The sequence below is a fragment of the Myzus persicae genome, unplaced genomic scaffold, assembly GCF_001856785.1.
Source record: "Myzus persicae strain clone G006 unplaced genomic scaffold, MPER_G0061.0, whole genome shotgun sequence".
Classification (NCBI taxonomy): domain Eukaryota; kingdom Metazoa; phylum Arthropoda; class Insecta; order Hemiptera; family Aphididae; genus Myzus; species Myzus persicae.
This window is the reverse complement of record NW_019101091.1, coordinates 115,569-128,953: the sequence shown is the minus strand read 5'-3', so window position 1 is coordinate 128,953 and position 13,385 is coordinate 115,569. Positions and strand designations below refer to the sequence as shown.

The window sequence follows — 13,385 nt, the reverse complement described above, 5'->3', positions numbered from 1 at the left end:
ATATATCTCTTTATTATTTATGCTCACTCTGGCAAGGGTTCTTATCATTAATTTTATTTCACAATGATAAAAGATATGATGATAATTGATAATAAACATTAAACAAGTCAGTGCTCACCTTAGATCATATACTATTATATGATCTAAGAGTACAACCTACCTTAACTCTTAAGGCAACTAGAAGAAATGCTAGATGCTAGAAAGTAGAAAGTACGTAGTGGCTATTTTCACGTCCGACGTGAAACTATGTATTTTCACGTCCTGTCACCTGATTGGACGTAATATTAATACTGATAGTATATCTGATATCAATTACCGTAATTGATAAGTGTCACTAAACCCTGATAACTGATAAAGATATAATATGATAATATAAGAATATTTCCCGCATAAATTTAAATATTTTACAATAATTATAATATTATTATATTCATTCTATAATATATTCATTATATTATAGATTTGTGTAACAATTTGTACAAAAATCTTCGTTTTTTGTATCAGTTGAATTAGAGATGAATATGATCAATATAATGAATATGATCAATATGGATCATATAGTTTTTATAAATTGGAATTGCCAGTGATATTTATACAACCATTTTAAAGCAATTAGCTTATTATATTATATTATTATATTTACATATTTTACATATTTTTTTTTAATTTTAACAAAATGGACAACAATGTTAATGCTGAAAATCAAGTAAGTGTTTATGAATTTAATTATATTTAATAATCTATATTAATAATTAATTATATAATATAGTCTTTGGAACTTGAAATTGGTAAAGAATTTTCCTCTCTTGTTGAGTTAGAAGATGCAATTTCAAAGTATGAAAATAAGACCATGTCCAACTTTACGAAGTTCAGTTCTAGGACCATTGAAGGTGCTAGAAAAAAGGGCTTAAAAAGGCACATTAATCCAATTTTGGAATATGTCGCTCTTGATTATAGATGTGTACGAAGTGGTGAGTACAAAAGCCAATCAACAGGTCTCCGGCCGCAACAAAGGTATATTTAAAATACTTATTAAACTTAAAATATTTATAATTTATGAATTATGGAGCATCTTAAAAACATATTGGTTGGTATTTATTTTTATTCCAGTTCTTTTCGTTCAAATTGCCCTGTGGTTTTGACTGTTCGACCCAATGATTGTGGAGAAAAATTAGTCATAAAAAGTTTTATTAGTGAACATAATCACATATGCAGCAAGGTAAATAGTTAACAAAATAATAATAGAAATTGTATATAAATACAGTATAAAAAAAAACTATTTATTTTAGGCAATGTATGATCACTATCCTAGACAAAGGAGGCTGGATACTGATTCTAGAATTATGGCAACGAAATTGGTAACGATGAAGGTTAATAAAAAAATATTACAAAATGATCTGATGAAAACCCACAATAAAATAGTAACGTTGAAGGATATACATAATTTGGTTATATCCAAATCACCGGCATCAGACGCCTTAAAAATATTGGCAACTAGTTATGAGGGAACTGACGTCACCCTTAATATTTTATATTAAGTCCCATGATTATGTATAATAAATCAAAATATTAATTAGTTATATAATATTATATCAGGTTATAAACTTATAAATAATATTCTGTGCAGAAAATGTTGTTATATTATCATATTATATCTTTATCAGTTATCAGGGTTTAGTGACACTTATCAATTACGGTAATTGATATCAGATATACTATCAGTATTAATATTACGTCCAATCAGGTGACAGGACGTGAAAATACATAGTTTCACGTCGGACGTGAAAATAGCCACTACGTAGAAAGTACTTTCAGGTTGTAGTATTTTGAAGTTAATGTTACGGAGTTGTGGCGTTTCCCAAGAATAATATAATTATTTGATAATTTTATATTGGTAAGTAATAATACTACAAATTGATTTGTTAATGTGCTCCGAATTTGATGGAATAATCACTGTCCAATATAGCCATGTAGGTAGTCAGACGTAGTCTAGGTACAATATTGTTTGATGTACATAATACACGTCTTCAATAATATCAATGACTGCACTACCTACTTATATTTTTAACTCAACTCAAATCACACATTTTAGATAGTGGAGTAAGGAGGGTTAATGATTTTATACCTAATAATTTTTTTTTTGTGTGTATCATCACATTTTGCAGCAGTACAATTAATGCTTAGATCTTCAACTTCAATGTCTTTTCTAGTAGGAAAGTGAACCTAGTCAGTACTGTGGAAGGTTGAAAAAATAATGTTTTATAACTTTTCTAAATAATTTGGTGAAACAACAAAAGCCAAAGAGGGAACAGGGAAAGTAGGTAACCGCTCTGATGCGACAAGTGGCAAATATACCTTTTCATTGAGTTGGCCAGTGTAATCGTAATGTAAGTGTTAATTTTGAATTCAATAATAAATCACTAAATACAAAAATAATTCTGAGTGAAGACAGTCTGTCAGCTTATGTGACTACCTAAGTATATCTTATGGTATGTTTTTTGATATTGACATTTTGTCATTAAAGAAGTTTATTTTACTAATAGTATTACAGTACACATACAACAGAATAAAAAATCTTAATTATTAATTCGGAATAGTTTGTGTTTTTAAGAATAACCAAATTAATACTAATATTTCAAAATTCAAATTTTAAGTATAACTTGAAAACTCCAATTTTCCTAGACGCCTAGGTGAACCAATAATTAAAAATTATTTTTCAATAAATTTTGATTATAAAATTATTTTTCAATAAATTTTGATTATAAAATTTTTTTTTGTCAAATGGTGTAGTAATTCCTTATAAGTTGTTATTAAAGCTAATTAAAAATATTATATATATATATAAAGGCACACACTTTACAGTTCAATTTTCATAGCTACGGCCTGATAATGTAATACAAGGTTTCTCATAAGTAATTTATTCTGGAAGACTGGAAGCCAAGTGAAAAATAAATACAAATGAATCTTTACATTATACCATTATATCAATGACAAAGTCAGTGTTTAAAGCCCATTATAATTCCAGTAGCTTAATATTATGTCTTAAATGTAATCAAATAGAAGTTTTTAAAAACAGATTGTATTCCTCATAACATATGCTAGGTCATTAATTTGTTCCCATTTTTGTTATTATTTATTTCAGTTAACTTGAAACTTGTATCTTAATTTTTGGCAAGTTATGTTTGCCCCAATCATAACTTATTTACCTATATGTTTTAAATCACAACTTTTTTTATACCAAATATAAATAAATAGTTATTAGCATGAAATATTACATTTAAAATCACACCAGATTAATTAATTACATTAACAGTTCAGTCATTAATTCAATTTTGTAAATACAAAATTCATCCCATTCAAAACTATTTATTTTGTTATTTTAGATGTGACTTAACTGTAAACCATGAACAATGTCCTATACTAATTAATTTCTCCTACATTTTTAATATTACTTGAAAGGAATTAAAGTATTGTAATATTAGTATAATTATTATTTAATATTCAGATTTATAACATTCATATTATTTTTAAAAATTGTTTAGGAAATTAAATTTTGTTCAAAATTATTCAAAATATTTGATTGATCTTCAATATGAATGAAAATCAGGAGGAAAACCTTAAAGTGAGTATACTTTTTGTCAATATTCATTTATTTATTCATATTTTTATTATGTTTAATTAATTAATTGTTTGAGAAAATAAGTTTTTAAGTTTTCTATTTGAAAACACATAAAGTCAAGCCTAACTGTCATTGTACTATACTATTTGTATTTAATATTTTATTTGCCAAATAGCTGACTGACATTTGCTTTCATTAGAGCTAAAAAAGACTAAATCAATTTCATATTGTTTATACTTTACAAAATGTTAAAATATATTAATCATTAAACAATTTTTTCGATTGCAACATTTTTAAATTTATTTTATTTAGAAAAATATAATCTAAATATCCACACATTTTTATTTGGCTACTTTTATTGTTATTGACTAATTTATTTTATTTTATTTTTAGAAAGGACATTTATTAATTAATCGTTTAGAAGAAATACAATATTCTTATTTCAATGGCCGTCCAGAATGGACAACCGTACAAAAGAATGATTTGAAATTATTTTTAGCATACACATATTATAAATATCCGTCTCCTAGTAATGAAATTGAAAACAACAATTATGAAGATCACAACAATAGTGAAAAAATATTTCAGTTATATAAAGATGAATTTAAAAAAAATATTGGAAAACTCTATGAAGTATTAGAGAAAGAACACATTGAACCTGGTCATTATAGTAATATTGATGTGGGTGTTACCATAATACATAGTATTTGCAAAAATAAATGTGATACCTGCCATAATTTTCCTGCTAAAGACATACACAAATATATATTAATCAGATTAAAATTTATTGACAAATGTATTTATATTGATATTAAAAACAGTAGAAATTACAGTGGCTGGGATCAGTATTTAGAAAATAATGATCTCCCTGAAGGATTTATGTTCTACCCAATATCAGGGCTTTATGATGGATCAAAAACATTACATCAAAATATAACACCGGCTTCCAAAACAAAGGAACATATTTTAAAATGTGTTGACTATGCTTCATTTGGATCTATATCAGCTGGATTTATAACAACTGCCTGTGGTTGTATATTTACTTTAGCGGCTCCTATAACATTGGCAGCTTCCGTTTTATTTTTTGGAGGTTCTTTATTTCAAATTTATAGAAATATTGATAAATTAGCAGACATGTACAAACATAAATATGATTTATCTGGCTCAACACCCTGGATACTTTGGACAAATTTAGCGATTTCTACCCTTGGTGTTCTAGTTGCCCCATGTCATGCATTAGCTGCAGTAACTTCGGAAATTAATACAACTATTCAATCGTTTTCAAGGGCTCTCACAATTATTCGAAAAAGTGGTTGTATTGCTCAATGTACATTGGAAGTCTTCCGTGCTGCTCTGGAATTTATAGATAACGATTTTAAAATAACACCTGAAAATGTGTTGAAGCTATGTTTGGAATTGTTCATTGTTACGGGAACATTAATGTCTTCAAGTTACATTAAAGATATTTTAAAGGTAAGTATCGACATGGGTTCTATTAGAATAATATACATTTTGAAAGAGAGCACAAAATTATATGCATTCTTATGTTTATATGTACACTATGGTGTATGTATATTGGACATTTCGTAATATCACAATGTACTTAAAATCAGCCCTGTTCAGAGGTTATTTTGTTAAAATACTGTTATGTGATTGAAAAAAGTACCATACTATAACAAATATATTGTAAATGTTTTGAAAAACGTTAAAACTTTTGTATATTTTAAATGTTACAATGAAGTCTTAAAACTAAAAGATATTCTTACATAACTTCTAGGTTTTTTTTGTAAGTTTCCTGCGAGTTTAAGGCATGTTCTTTTGAATTATCTGAAATATTAACAGAAGATTTAATTTTAATTATCTTAAAGACTACAATATGGTATTTTTTAAATTTTTATCTGTTAAAAGTTTTTTTCAATTTTAATAATTTTAGTAATTCTGATAAAAATATTAGTTAAGTACTGTTCTTTGTGTAAAAATTTTGGTTTTTTTAAAAAGAAACTATTATTTTTTAAGTATAATATAATGCATATAATTTCATATTAATGCACTTAATGTATGCATATTCAATATTGGAAGTTTTATATACTCATAATTCCGGACTCTAGTAATAACTAATAAGCTAATAGTGTATTTATTCATTTAAGGTGACTATTAACTATTTTTTTATTGATCTAAAAAACATCAAACAACAAAGGATATCAGTTATAACGTTTTACAATAATAGCAACAATTTTACAGATTTAAAATGTATACATAATCATGTAAAATTTTTCTTTACTTTATTGAATTTGATTATTTAAATTCTAAGTCTGCGCCTTGTGGTATTTTCTATGTTCAGACTTAATGTGTCTATGTTGAATGGGATGCTTTCTGAGGGTTGTCGGTATACTGGTGACATTCTGTTAATTGTTAGCTTAATATAACATGTTACACACTAAGGATGTTCATAGCCGTAGCAGCTTGTGTGTTTTCCTGTATGTCCTATTCGGATTTTGGATTTGGTTGTTTACATTTTTGATTCTGAGTGGAGCAATAAATGTATTGACTTTACAGTGATGTGATTTATTGTCTGTCTGTGAACATTTTTGTTAGAAGAAAGAATTTTCAATTTCGATCATTTAATTTTACTATAGTTTTAAAAAGTATGTTTTAGGTATCTAAAAGTAATTGAACTGTACTTTGCACTTTTTTTATGTGGGTATTGTCTTATTGATTAAATTTGTGTTCAACATGTGACTCAAATTATTGTTTTTTCGTTGACTTGCCAATTTTTGAATACTGACTTAGATTTGAATGGTCTATTGGTCAATACATATTATAATAGGTCTAATACTCTGATCAAATCTTTTTTGTTTTTAGCTGCTGGCTGAGTCAAGTGTTTGGGTACCTATTTACAAAACCCTGGAGCAAATTCCTTACTGTTTGGGTCAAACGGTCTGGAACTCCGTTTATTTTTTCAAAAGTCATTTCGCAGTGTTCGTGGAACGAGTCACGATGTTTCTCGCCGAAAACCTCACTGTGAACAATCTGTTGAACTCGTGGAAAACGATTCGTCATGTGTTCGAGGGTTATCAAAAGCAAATCGCCCAGTTGAACGTCGGCGACCTGTTGTGGCACGTGGTGGACGGCATAGCGGTGGACGAAAGCGTGAAGAACGTGTTGCGCGGCAAGCGCATGGTGAAGCTGCTGGAGAATCTGAGCGGGAAAAACCCGATCCGCCGAGCCCTGGTTAAGTATTCTGTGGATCGAGTCTTGCAGGAGGCGATGAAGCTGCAGGCGAATCGCGATGATTGTGTGGCCGAATCGGCCAGGCACGGTGAGACGCGCACGTGGAAGGTGGACGAGGAGTTTTGCAAGTGTTACGGGTTGGATAGGTGCGCCATGGACCAGTACGCGCTGTGGGCCATCTTCGAAGTCGGTATGGACGCGGCCGCTGTGATGGCCGATTACGAGGAGTACGCATCGCGTCCGGAAAACACATATGACGACGAAATGGTTGTCAACGAGGCCTGCCGCTCCGGTTGGTCGGCCAAAGGGTACACGTTGGTGGCGCCTTGCGGCGTCTTGGACTTGGAAATGTGCTTGCGGTTCTCGGAAAAGATCAACCCGCAGCCGCATCGTTACACTGATCACAAACTCGTGCAGCCCGAGCCCGGCGTATCCCTGATGTTCGGGATTTCCGCTTATTCGATCAATATCGTGTTCTTCGGCATCGACATGATCAACGACGTGCCGAAGATGAGTATCTGCTTCTTCCAGCAAAATCGTGATTCAGACACACCAATCTCCGACCACAGCGGTTTTAAGAAGTTGCAAGCGGCTTAAGCGTTGTTGCTTACCATCTATTAGTGCTCGCACTGCAACGTCATCATCGCTGCCACATTTTGTGGATCTTCCGAACTGTGTTCTCGCGCCTTCCTCCAGTTCATTTAATGGTCTCGCATTTTACTGCCTCTACTGACTTGATGAAAACTGATCTGACACATGTGTAATTAAATTTCATAAAAATTATGTAATCTTGTTATTTTTCTATAAATTGTTTGCATATTAGAAAGTAACGAGTGTTATAAATGTAAGAGTTTTATTACTTTTATATTGTTCGGGAATATAATAAATTAACATGAGAAATATTCTCAAATATGTATGTACATATTTTTCTAACACAATATTTTATACCAGGGATTGCCGACCCGCGGCCCGCCTTGGAAAGTTTTGCCGCCCCTCGACATTATCAAATATTTACAAAAAAAAAAATTATTTTTGCGCCGATGGAATAGATATCTCACTAAATAGTAAAATCAATAAATTAAAATTATTGTATGTAATATATATTATAACATACGAGTCATAGTAAAAACGATTATAATTCATGCTGTTTATTTTAAATAATTTATACACCAAAGCTTATTTTGTAATAATAATTTTGTTTATAATGTTTACTCCATTTTTTTTGTGTTGGGGCAAAACACTTTTATAATTTTGTGTGTGACTTGCAGGATTGTAATGTATTTACAAAGTGGCCCGCAAGATCATTTGGGTTGGCCATCCCTGTTTTATAATAACATTTATTATATTATTTTATTTGTCATAGATACATGTTATAACAATTTTTTATATTGAATGGAATTATAATCTTTATCTTTAATATTTTATTTTTATGAATGGTACCTAGCTGCAGACCACTATCAGTTAGGTATACAATTACTTTATGAATATTAATAAATAAATAATTAACATAATATTAAATGTTTATGATTTATTATATTATATTTTGAAAAGTATGAAATTAAATGTAAATAATAAATATACATCATGTATTATTTAAAACACATGTTGTATCCATTATCAAGTACGGCTGTTACTGTTTCTAATTATTGTCTGTTTATCAACCTATTTTAATTAAATTTGTTTTATGTTAATGTATAATTATGAAAATTATAGTAAAATGTTGACTCTAATATTCATGCGTACACCGAAAGAAAAACCACAATCATAATGATAAAAATAAGAGTTGAATTGACAAAATTCTTGTTAACATAGGGCCAACAAGAATTATTTATCAAATGAACAACTATATTGTTGAAACTATTGAAGTTCATAAATTAGTTATATTAACAAAAATATTGTTACTCCAACAACTTTTTAATGTTGAATTTAAACTGCGATTTTTATCATTACGATAAATTATATTATTGTAATTACAACATTACTTTATCATTTTACAAATATAAAGTTCAATCTGCATAATAAATATTTTATCAGGTTAATAAAGTCTTTATCATTATGATATTGTACTTACTAGGTATGGTGTAGCAAAAATATTGTTACTTTATAATATAATAATTTAATTTATGTATTTAAATATCAAGTTAGTTAGACTTCTTGTGATGGAATTTTAAAATATGTTGGTATTCTCAAATTAGTTAAATAATCTGTTTAAAAACTAATACTAACTCAGGATAAACTTTATTTGAATTATTCTAGGATTATGTAAGGATATGTAAGGATTCAAATAAAATTAACCATGAAAAATCATTTACCGAATAATACAATACATATAAATAATTGTAGATTAATATAGGTTGAAGTAGGTAGTCTTTTTTAAATTAATAAAATTTAACCGCAAATTTTATATTATAAATGTTATTTTATTGTTAAACACATTTGGTTACTTACTGCTTAAATCAGATAAAATTTGACCTAAAGTATGAAATGATTTATCAAAGTTTGTAGTTATGAATAAAAATACTTTTGTATAAAGAGCCATACTACACATGATTCACATGGATATTCCAAGTTAAACAAATGAAATAATTTAAAGCAAACATCTACAGCAGATAGTATAGTAAATAATTTATACTTAATACAAATTACAATCGAAAAAAACAATTATTTCTTTAGAGTTTAGGATTAGTAGGGGTACCTACAATAATAATAAATGGCTGAATTGGATTTTTTTCATTCTGCGGCATAACAATGTGTTCATCAATTTCAGCTACTGAGCTGTTTTGAGAATCTTTTATTGAGTAGGTATTTTATTTGACACTTCTTCCCATTATGATCTTTAGTAATTTTTTTTGCAGTAGGTACTATATTATAGCGTGTAATAAATACAATAAAACTGTATTTTTACCATCTGAAAAATAAAAATTATAAATATTTTTATCAGACATTAGTAATCTATTAATTAAATGAATAACAAGTATAAATATATATCTGTGACTAAGTAAAATATTATAATCAAGACTTTTGACAAATAAGCTTTTAAGTTTTAACTTATAATCAAATGGTATTTAATAAATTGTTAATGACCATATTATTATAGTTTTAAAATAATAAACATAAAGGTGGGTTTATTTGACAAAATATCATGTACCTATATCATTGAATAGATACTGACAATTAAGAATTAATTAGAACGTTGACAATTGTGGATTATTAATTTTACCAGTGATTTTTCTTTAGGTGTATAGCTACTAAGTACTAGTGATATTATTGTGCTTACTATTTAAGTGATTTGTAAACAATGTTATCTATCTGTATAAAAATGGAGCCAAAAATGTATAACAATTCATCAATTGAGAACGGCTGGGCCGATTTGACTCAATTTTTTTTAATTGTTCGTAATTGTCAGGAGAAGGTTTTTACGAAAAAAAAAATGACGAAAAAATCTTTTTTTTAAATGTTTTGATGATTTATTTTTTGAATTCAGGAATTTTTTTTTGAATTGAAAAAGCTACAGCAAGCTTTAGCTTATAAAATTGCCCATATGCCATAATTAATCGTTAAAATGGGGTCCCCACCCAACACCAAAAAAATTGATCAACATGGAGAAATATGTCGTGTATTGAATATTAGGTATTAATATTATGTTTCACTACGTAAAGTAAAGTTTAAATTTTGTAAAATGATAATTTTCGTACCGTTTTTATTCCGTTCGATTTTAGTTGTAGCCGTAAATACCCTCTCTTTACATAGGTCATAGAAGATAGAACGCAATAGTCGATATAGTAGAGATAAAATTTAGGTTTTATCTATAAGAAATATGATTATTTGATTATTATTATTTTATAAATATTCATTTTCCATTTTCCGTTGTTGGCGTTATCAGAAAAACCGAGTGTACCTATACAATTTATTTTATTTTACTAATTAGCAATCATTTATTTAATACCTGCATTTCTTATAACATGAATGTTTAATTAATATAATCATTATTAGAAAGAGTAAACGCCACAATATTGTTTAAATATTTTGTTGTCATAGTAAAAAAACAAATTAAAAATAATCCATCAATGTATAATATTGCTGATATAAAATAAAAAAATAAAAAAATAATGTTATAATTAAAATTTTAATGTGGGTTTACTACATGGGCTAACAATCTTATTACGCTTCCGGCTTCCATTACTCGAACAGAAGTGGTGGCCAAATGGGTTAAGGTGTCACTTAAGAGACATTTAAGCAAATTATCAACAATTTAATTCAACAGTCAAAATCAAAGGCCAAGTTTAACACAAAGTGGGATTGAGCCTGAGGGCAACCTAACCGATATGCCAAACGAACCACATACATTTTTACAGATTAACTTTATAGGCAGCGAGGACTAGGAAAAAAATGAATATTTCTTTATTTTGTTATTTTTATAGGCCGCCGTCGTTCACAGTGCTCCATTTCTCTTTCAGTCATATGCCAGTATATAAACATCCCCACACACTCACAATAATTTTGGATTTTTAAGTTATTAAAATATTCTTTCGAAATAATTGATATGGAAAAACAACGTTTACCGCAGGTAGATTGCCTAACTGATAATATACTGCTCGCATTATCACAATCAAGTTTCTTACGTAGAGATGGCATTTTTAACGGGCAACGAAATGCACGGGATCGGCTAGTTTTCAATAATTATCTATTCTTGACATGTGCCAGAATAAAAAAAAAATTTTAATTTTACTGTATAATCATTTGATCTATCTTGTTGTATAAAATAATAATTTGTATTTAATTATGTATTTAAATTACAACAAACTGCAAAATATTTGGTGCTTACTACTGGCAATCGGCTACTGTTAATAATAAGTCAATTACAATAGAATACCTTATTAATATAATTTAATCAAATTTTTTTTAACATGACGTATTATTTTTTATTATGTGCCTATTTATATCCACTTTTTGTATTTTTTTGCATATTATATTTTATTATATACCTTTTTATATCAGTTTTTTTGTATTATTTTGCATATAAATGCATTTAATTCAAGAGAATATATTAATAAAAAAGCATATTTTTGCGTATTTTATTATGATTTTTAAAGAATATTGGAAGAATATTTTCAACTTTTTAAGAGAATATTAGCATCTTATTTTGGCTTTTTTAAAAGAATATAATTCTGGCCTCTAGTTGTGAGTATGTAAGTTTAACTAAGTATAATAAAAAAATCGTTTTTGGTGTAGGAACTCTAAAAATCACCCTAGATAGAGGACATTTTCACTGAATGTTTATATTAACGTTTTCTAAAGTTATGCAATTTAAAGAAAATTTTTACGCATGTTGAGTAATTTATAATCATATGAAATTTTTGATTTTTATCAGTTTTTTTTTTAAATTAACGTCGATAAAAAATGTTTGCTTGGTCAAAAAACTTTAAAATGCAATACAAGATTCCTCATAAGTTGTTGTAAGTGGAAATTTTGTTATAATTCTAAAGCGAATAACCGTAGACACTTAAAATGTCCTTCATTTTCTATACTTGATAGTTGATAAGAGTTTTAAATGGTTTTGAGCTGTTTGTGTACATTTTCAATTTTCAATTTGTTCTATAAATGCGAATAAAATGTTATTTGTTTGGTCAAAAAGCTTAAAAATTTAATACAATACTTCTGATGTATTGTTACAATAACAGTTGAAAAATATTAAAAATACGTAGGCACGATTTTTTTTAATTAGCACTATAAAGTTCAGATTTCGACAAAATGTATAAAATTTAAAATAACCTAATTATTTAGTTAAAGTTAAACATTAATAAAACGTTCAACTTTTATAGCTTAGGATTTAAAATAAGATTCCGGGTTCATGCTGGAACCAAAAAACTTTAAAAATGTATAAGGTATAGTTATTTGAAGTTCAAATTTGGCCGAAATCGCATATTAAATAACCAAGAATAACGATTTTAGTAAAATCGTTGTGATTTAAAAATATTATTTTTGGATACTTGAAATTTTTAAAGAATATATTATTATATACAAATATGCTAATATGTAAATTATATTAATTCAACCTGCCGACTGCAGGTGTAGTAATATAATGACAATATAAAACATCCTAGGGCCACAAACCGTTTACACTCAGAATCGTTTTACTTATACAATAATATGCCATTGAATTCAAATTTAACACCATCCGGCATTCATTGCAGTGACTACCTTGTGACTTAATCAGGGGAGGAACTAGGATTTTTTAAGCTTGGGGAAAATGCTAAATTTCGACCAGCCATAAGCCAAAATACTGAAATAACCTTTCCTACAATTGTTTTCTAATAATAAGCATAATTGGCAAAATTAAATGTGTATTTATTCAAATATTTAGTACCTAATCATTGCCGAATATTTTGGTTACGACATAAAAAAAATATATTTTCAATTTTTTATCAATTAGATTGGTATTAATTTTAAATATTTAAATTACAATTATATTGTTATTTTATTATATTATATTGTTTTATTATATTTTAATGCTGTGTGGGATTTTATTTTAAAG

The 13,385-nt window shown here is 27.8% G+C and overlaps 2 protein-coding genes and 1 long non-coding RNA gene across 5 annotated transcripts; 2 read left to right on the top strand and 1 right to left on the bottom strand.

Annotated features, from left to right (window-relative positions):
* Positions 1–676: 676 nt before the first annotated feature.
* Positions 677–1,538, top strand: LOC111027704. The gene is made up of 4 exons (XM_022306119.1): positions 677–706; positions 770–1,014; positions 1,111–1,219; positions 1,290–1,538. Exons 1-4 carry the CDS (start codon positions 677–679, stop codon positions 1,536–1,538), a joined length of 633 nt encoding a protein of 210 aa, XP_022161811.1.
* Positions 1,539–1,656: 118 nt separating this feature from the next.
* On the top strand, positions 1,657–8,363 carry LOC111027687. Of its 3 annotated transcripts, none has more exons than XM_022306097.1 (5): positions 1,657–1,894; positions 2,211–2,387; positions 3,543–3,622; positions 4,013–5,092; positions 6,482–8,363. In XM_022306097.1, the coding sequence occupies exons 3-5, from the start codon at positions 3,593–3,595 to the stop codon at positions 7,445–7,447; spliced, it is 2,076 nt and encodes a 691-aa protein (XP_022161789.1). In that variant the 5' UTR covers positions 1,657–1,894; positions 2,211–2,387; positions 3,543–3,592; the 3' UTR covers positions 7,448–8,363. The 3 variants fall into 3 exon arrangements, with proteins under 3 accessions (XP_022161789.1, XP_022161788.1, XP_022161790.1); XM_022306096.1 differs by having other exon boundaries at positions 2,166–2,387; XM_022306098.1 differs by lacking the exon at positions 2,211–2,387.
* Positions 8,364–9,525: 1,162 nt separating this feature from the next.
* Positions 9,526–10,744, bottom strand: LOC111027699. The gene is made up of 2 exons (XR_002603826.1): positions 10,546–10,744; positions 9,526–9,758 (listed from the first exon to the last, which is right to left on the bottom strand). It is a non-coding gene; the product is annotated as an uncharacterized LOC111027699 (long non-coding RNA).
* Between the last annotated feature and the right edge of the window lie 2,641 nt (positions 10,745–13,385).

Bases quoted from the DNA above. Each gene is read 5' to 3' on its own strand.
- LOC111027704 (XM_022306119.1), top strand. From the start codon at position 677: ATGGACAACAATGTTAATGCTGAAAATCAA. The intron at 707-769 runs GTAAGTGTTTAT...TATATAATATAG, and splicing joins ATGTTAATGCTGAAAATCAA to TCTTTGGAACTTGAAATTGG. The intron at 1,220-1,289 runs GTAAATAGTTAA...TATTTATTTTAG, and splicing joins ATAATCACATATGCAGCAAG to GCAATGTATGATCACTATCC.
- LOC111027687 (XM_022306098.1), top strand. From the start codon at position 3,593: ATGAATGAAAATCAGGAGGAAAACCTTAAA. The intron at 3,623-4,012 runs GTGAGTATACTT...TTTTATTTTTAG, and splicing joins ATCAGGAGGAAAACCTTAAA to AAAGGACATTTATTAATTAA. The intron at 5,093-6,481 runs GTAAGTATCGAC...TTTTGTTTTTAG, and splicing joins ACATTAAAGATATTTTAAAG to CTGCTGGCTGAGTCAAGTGT.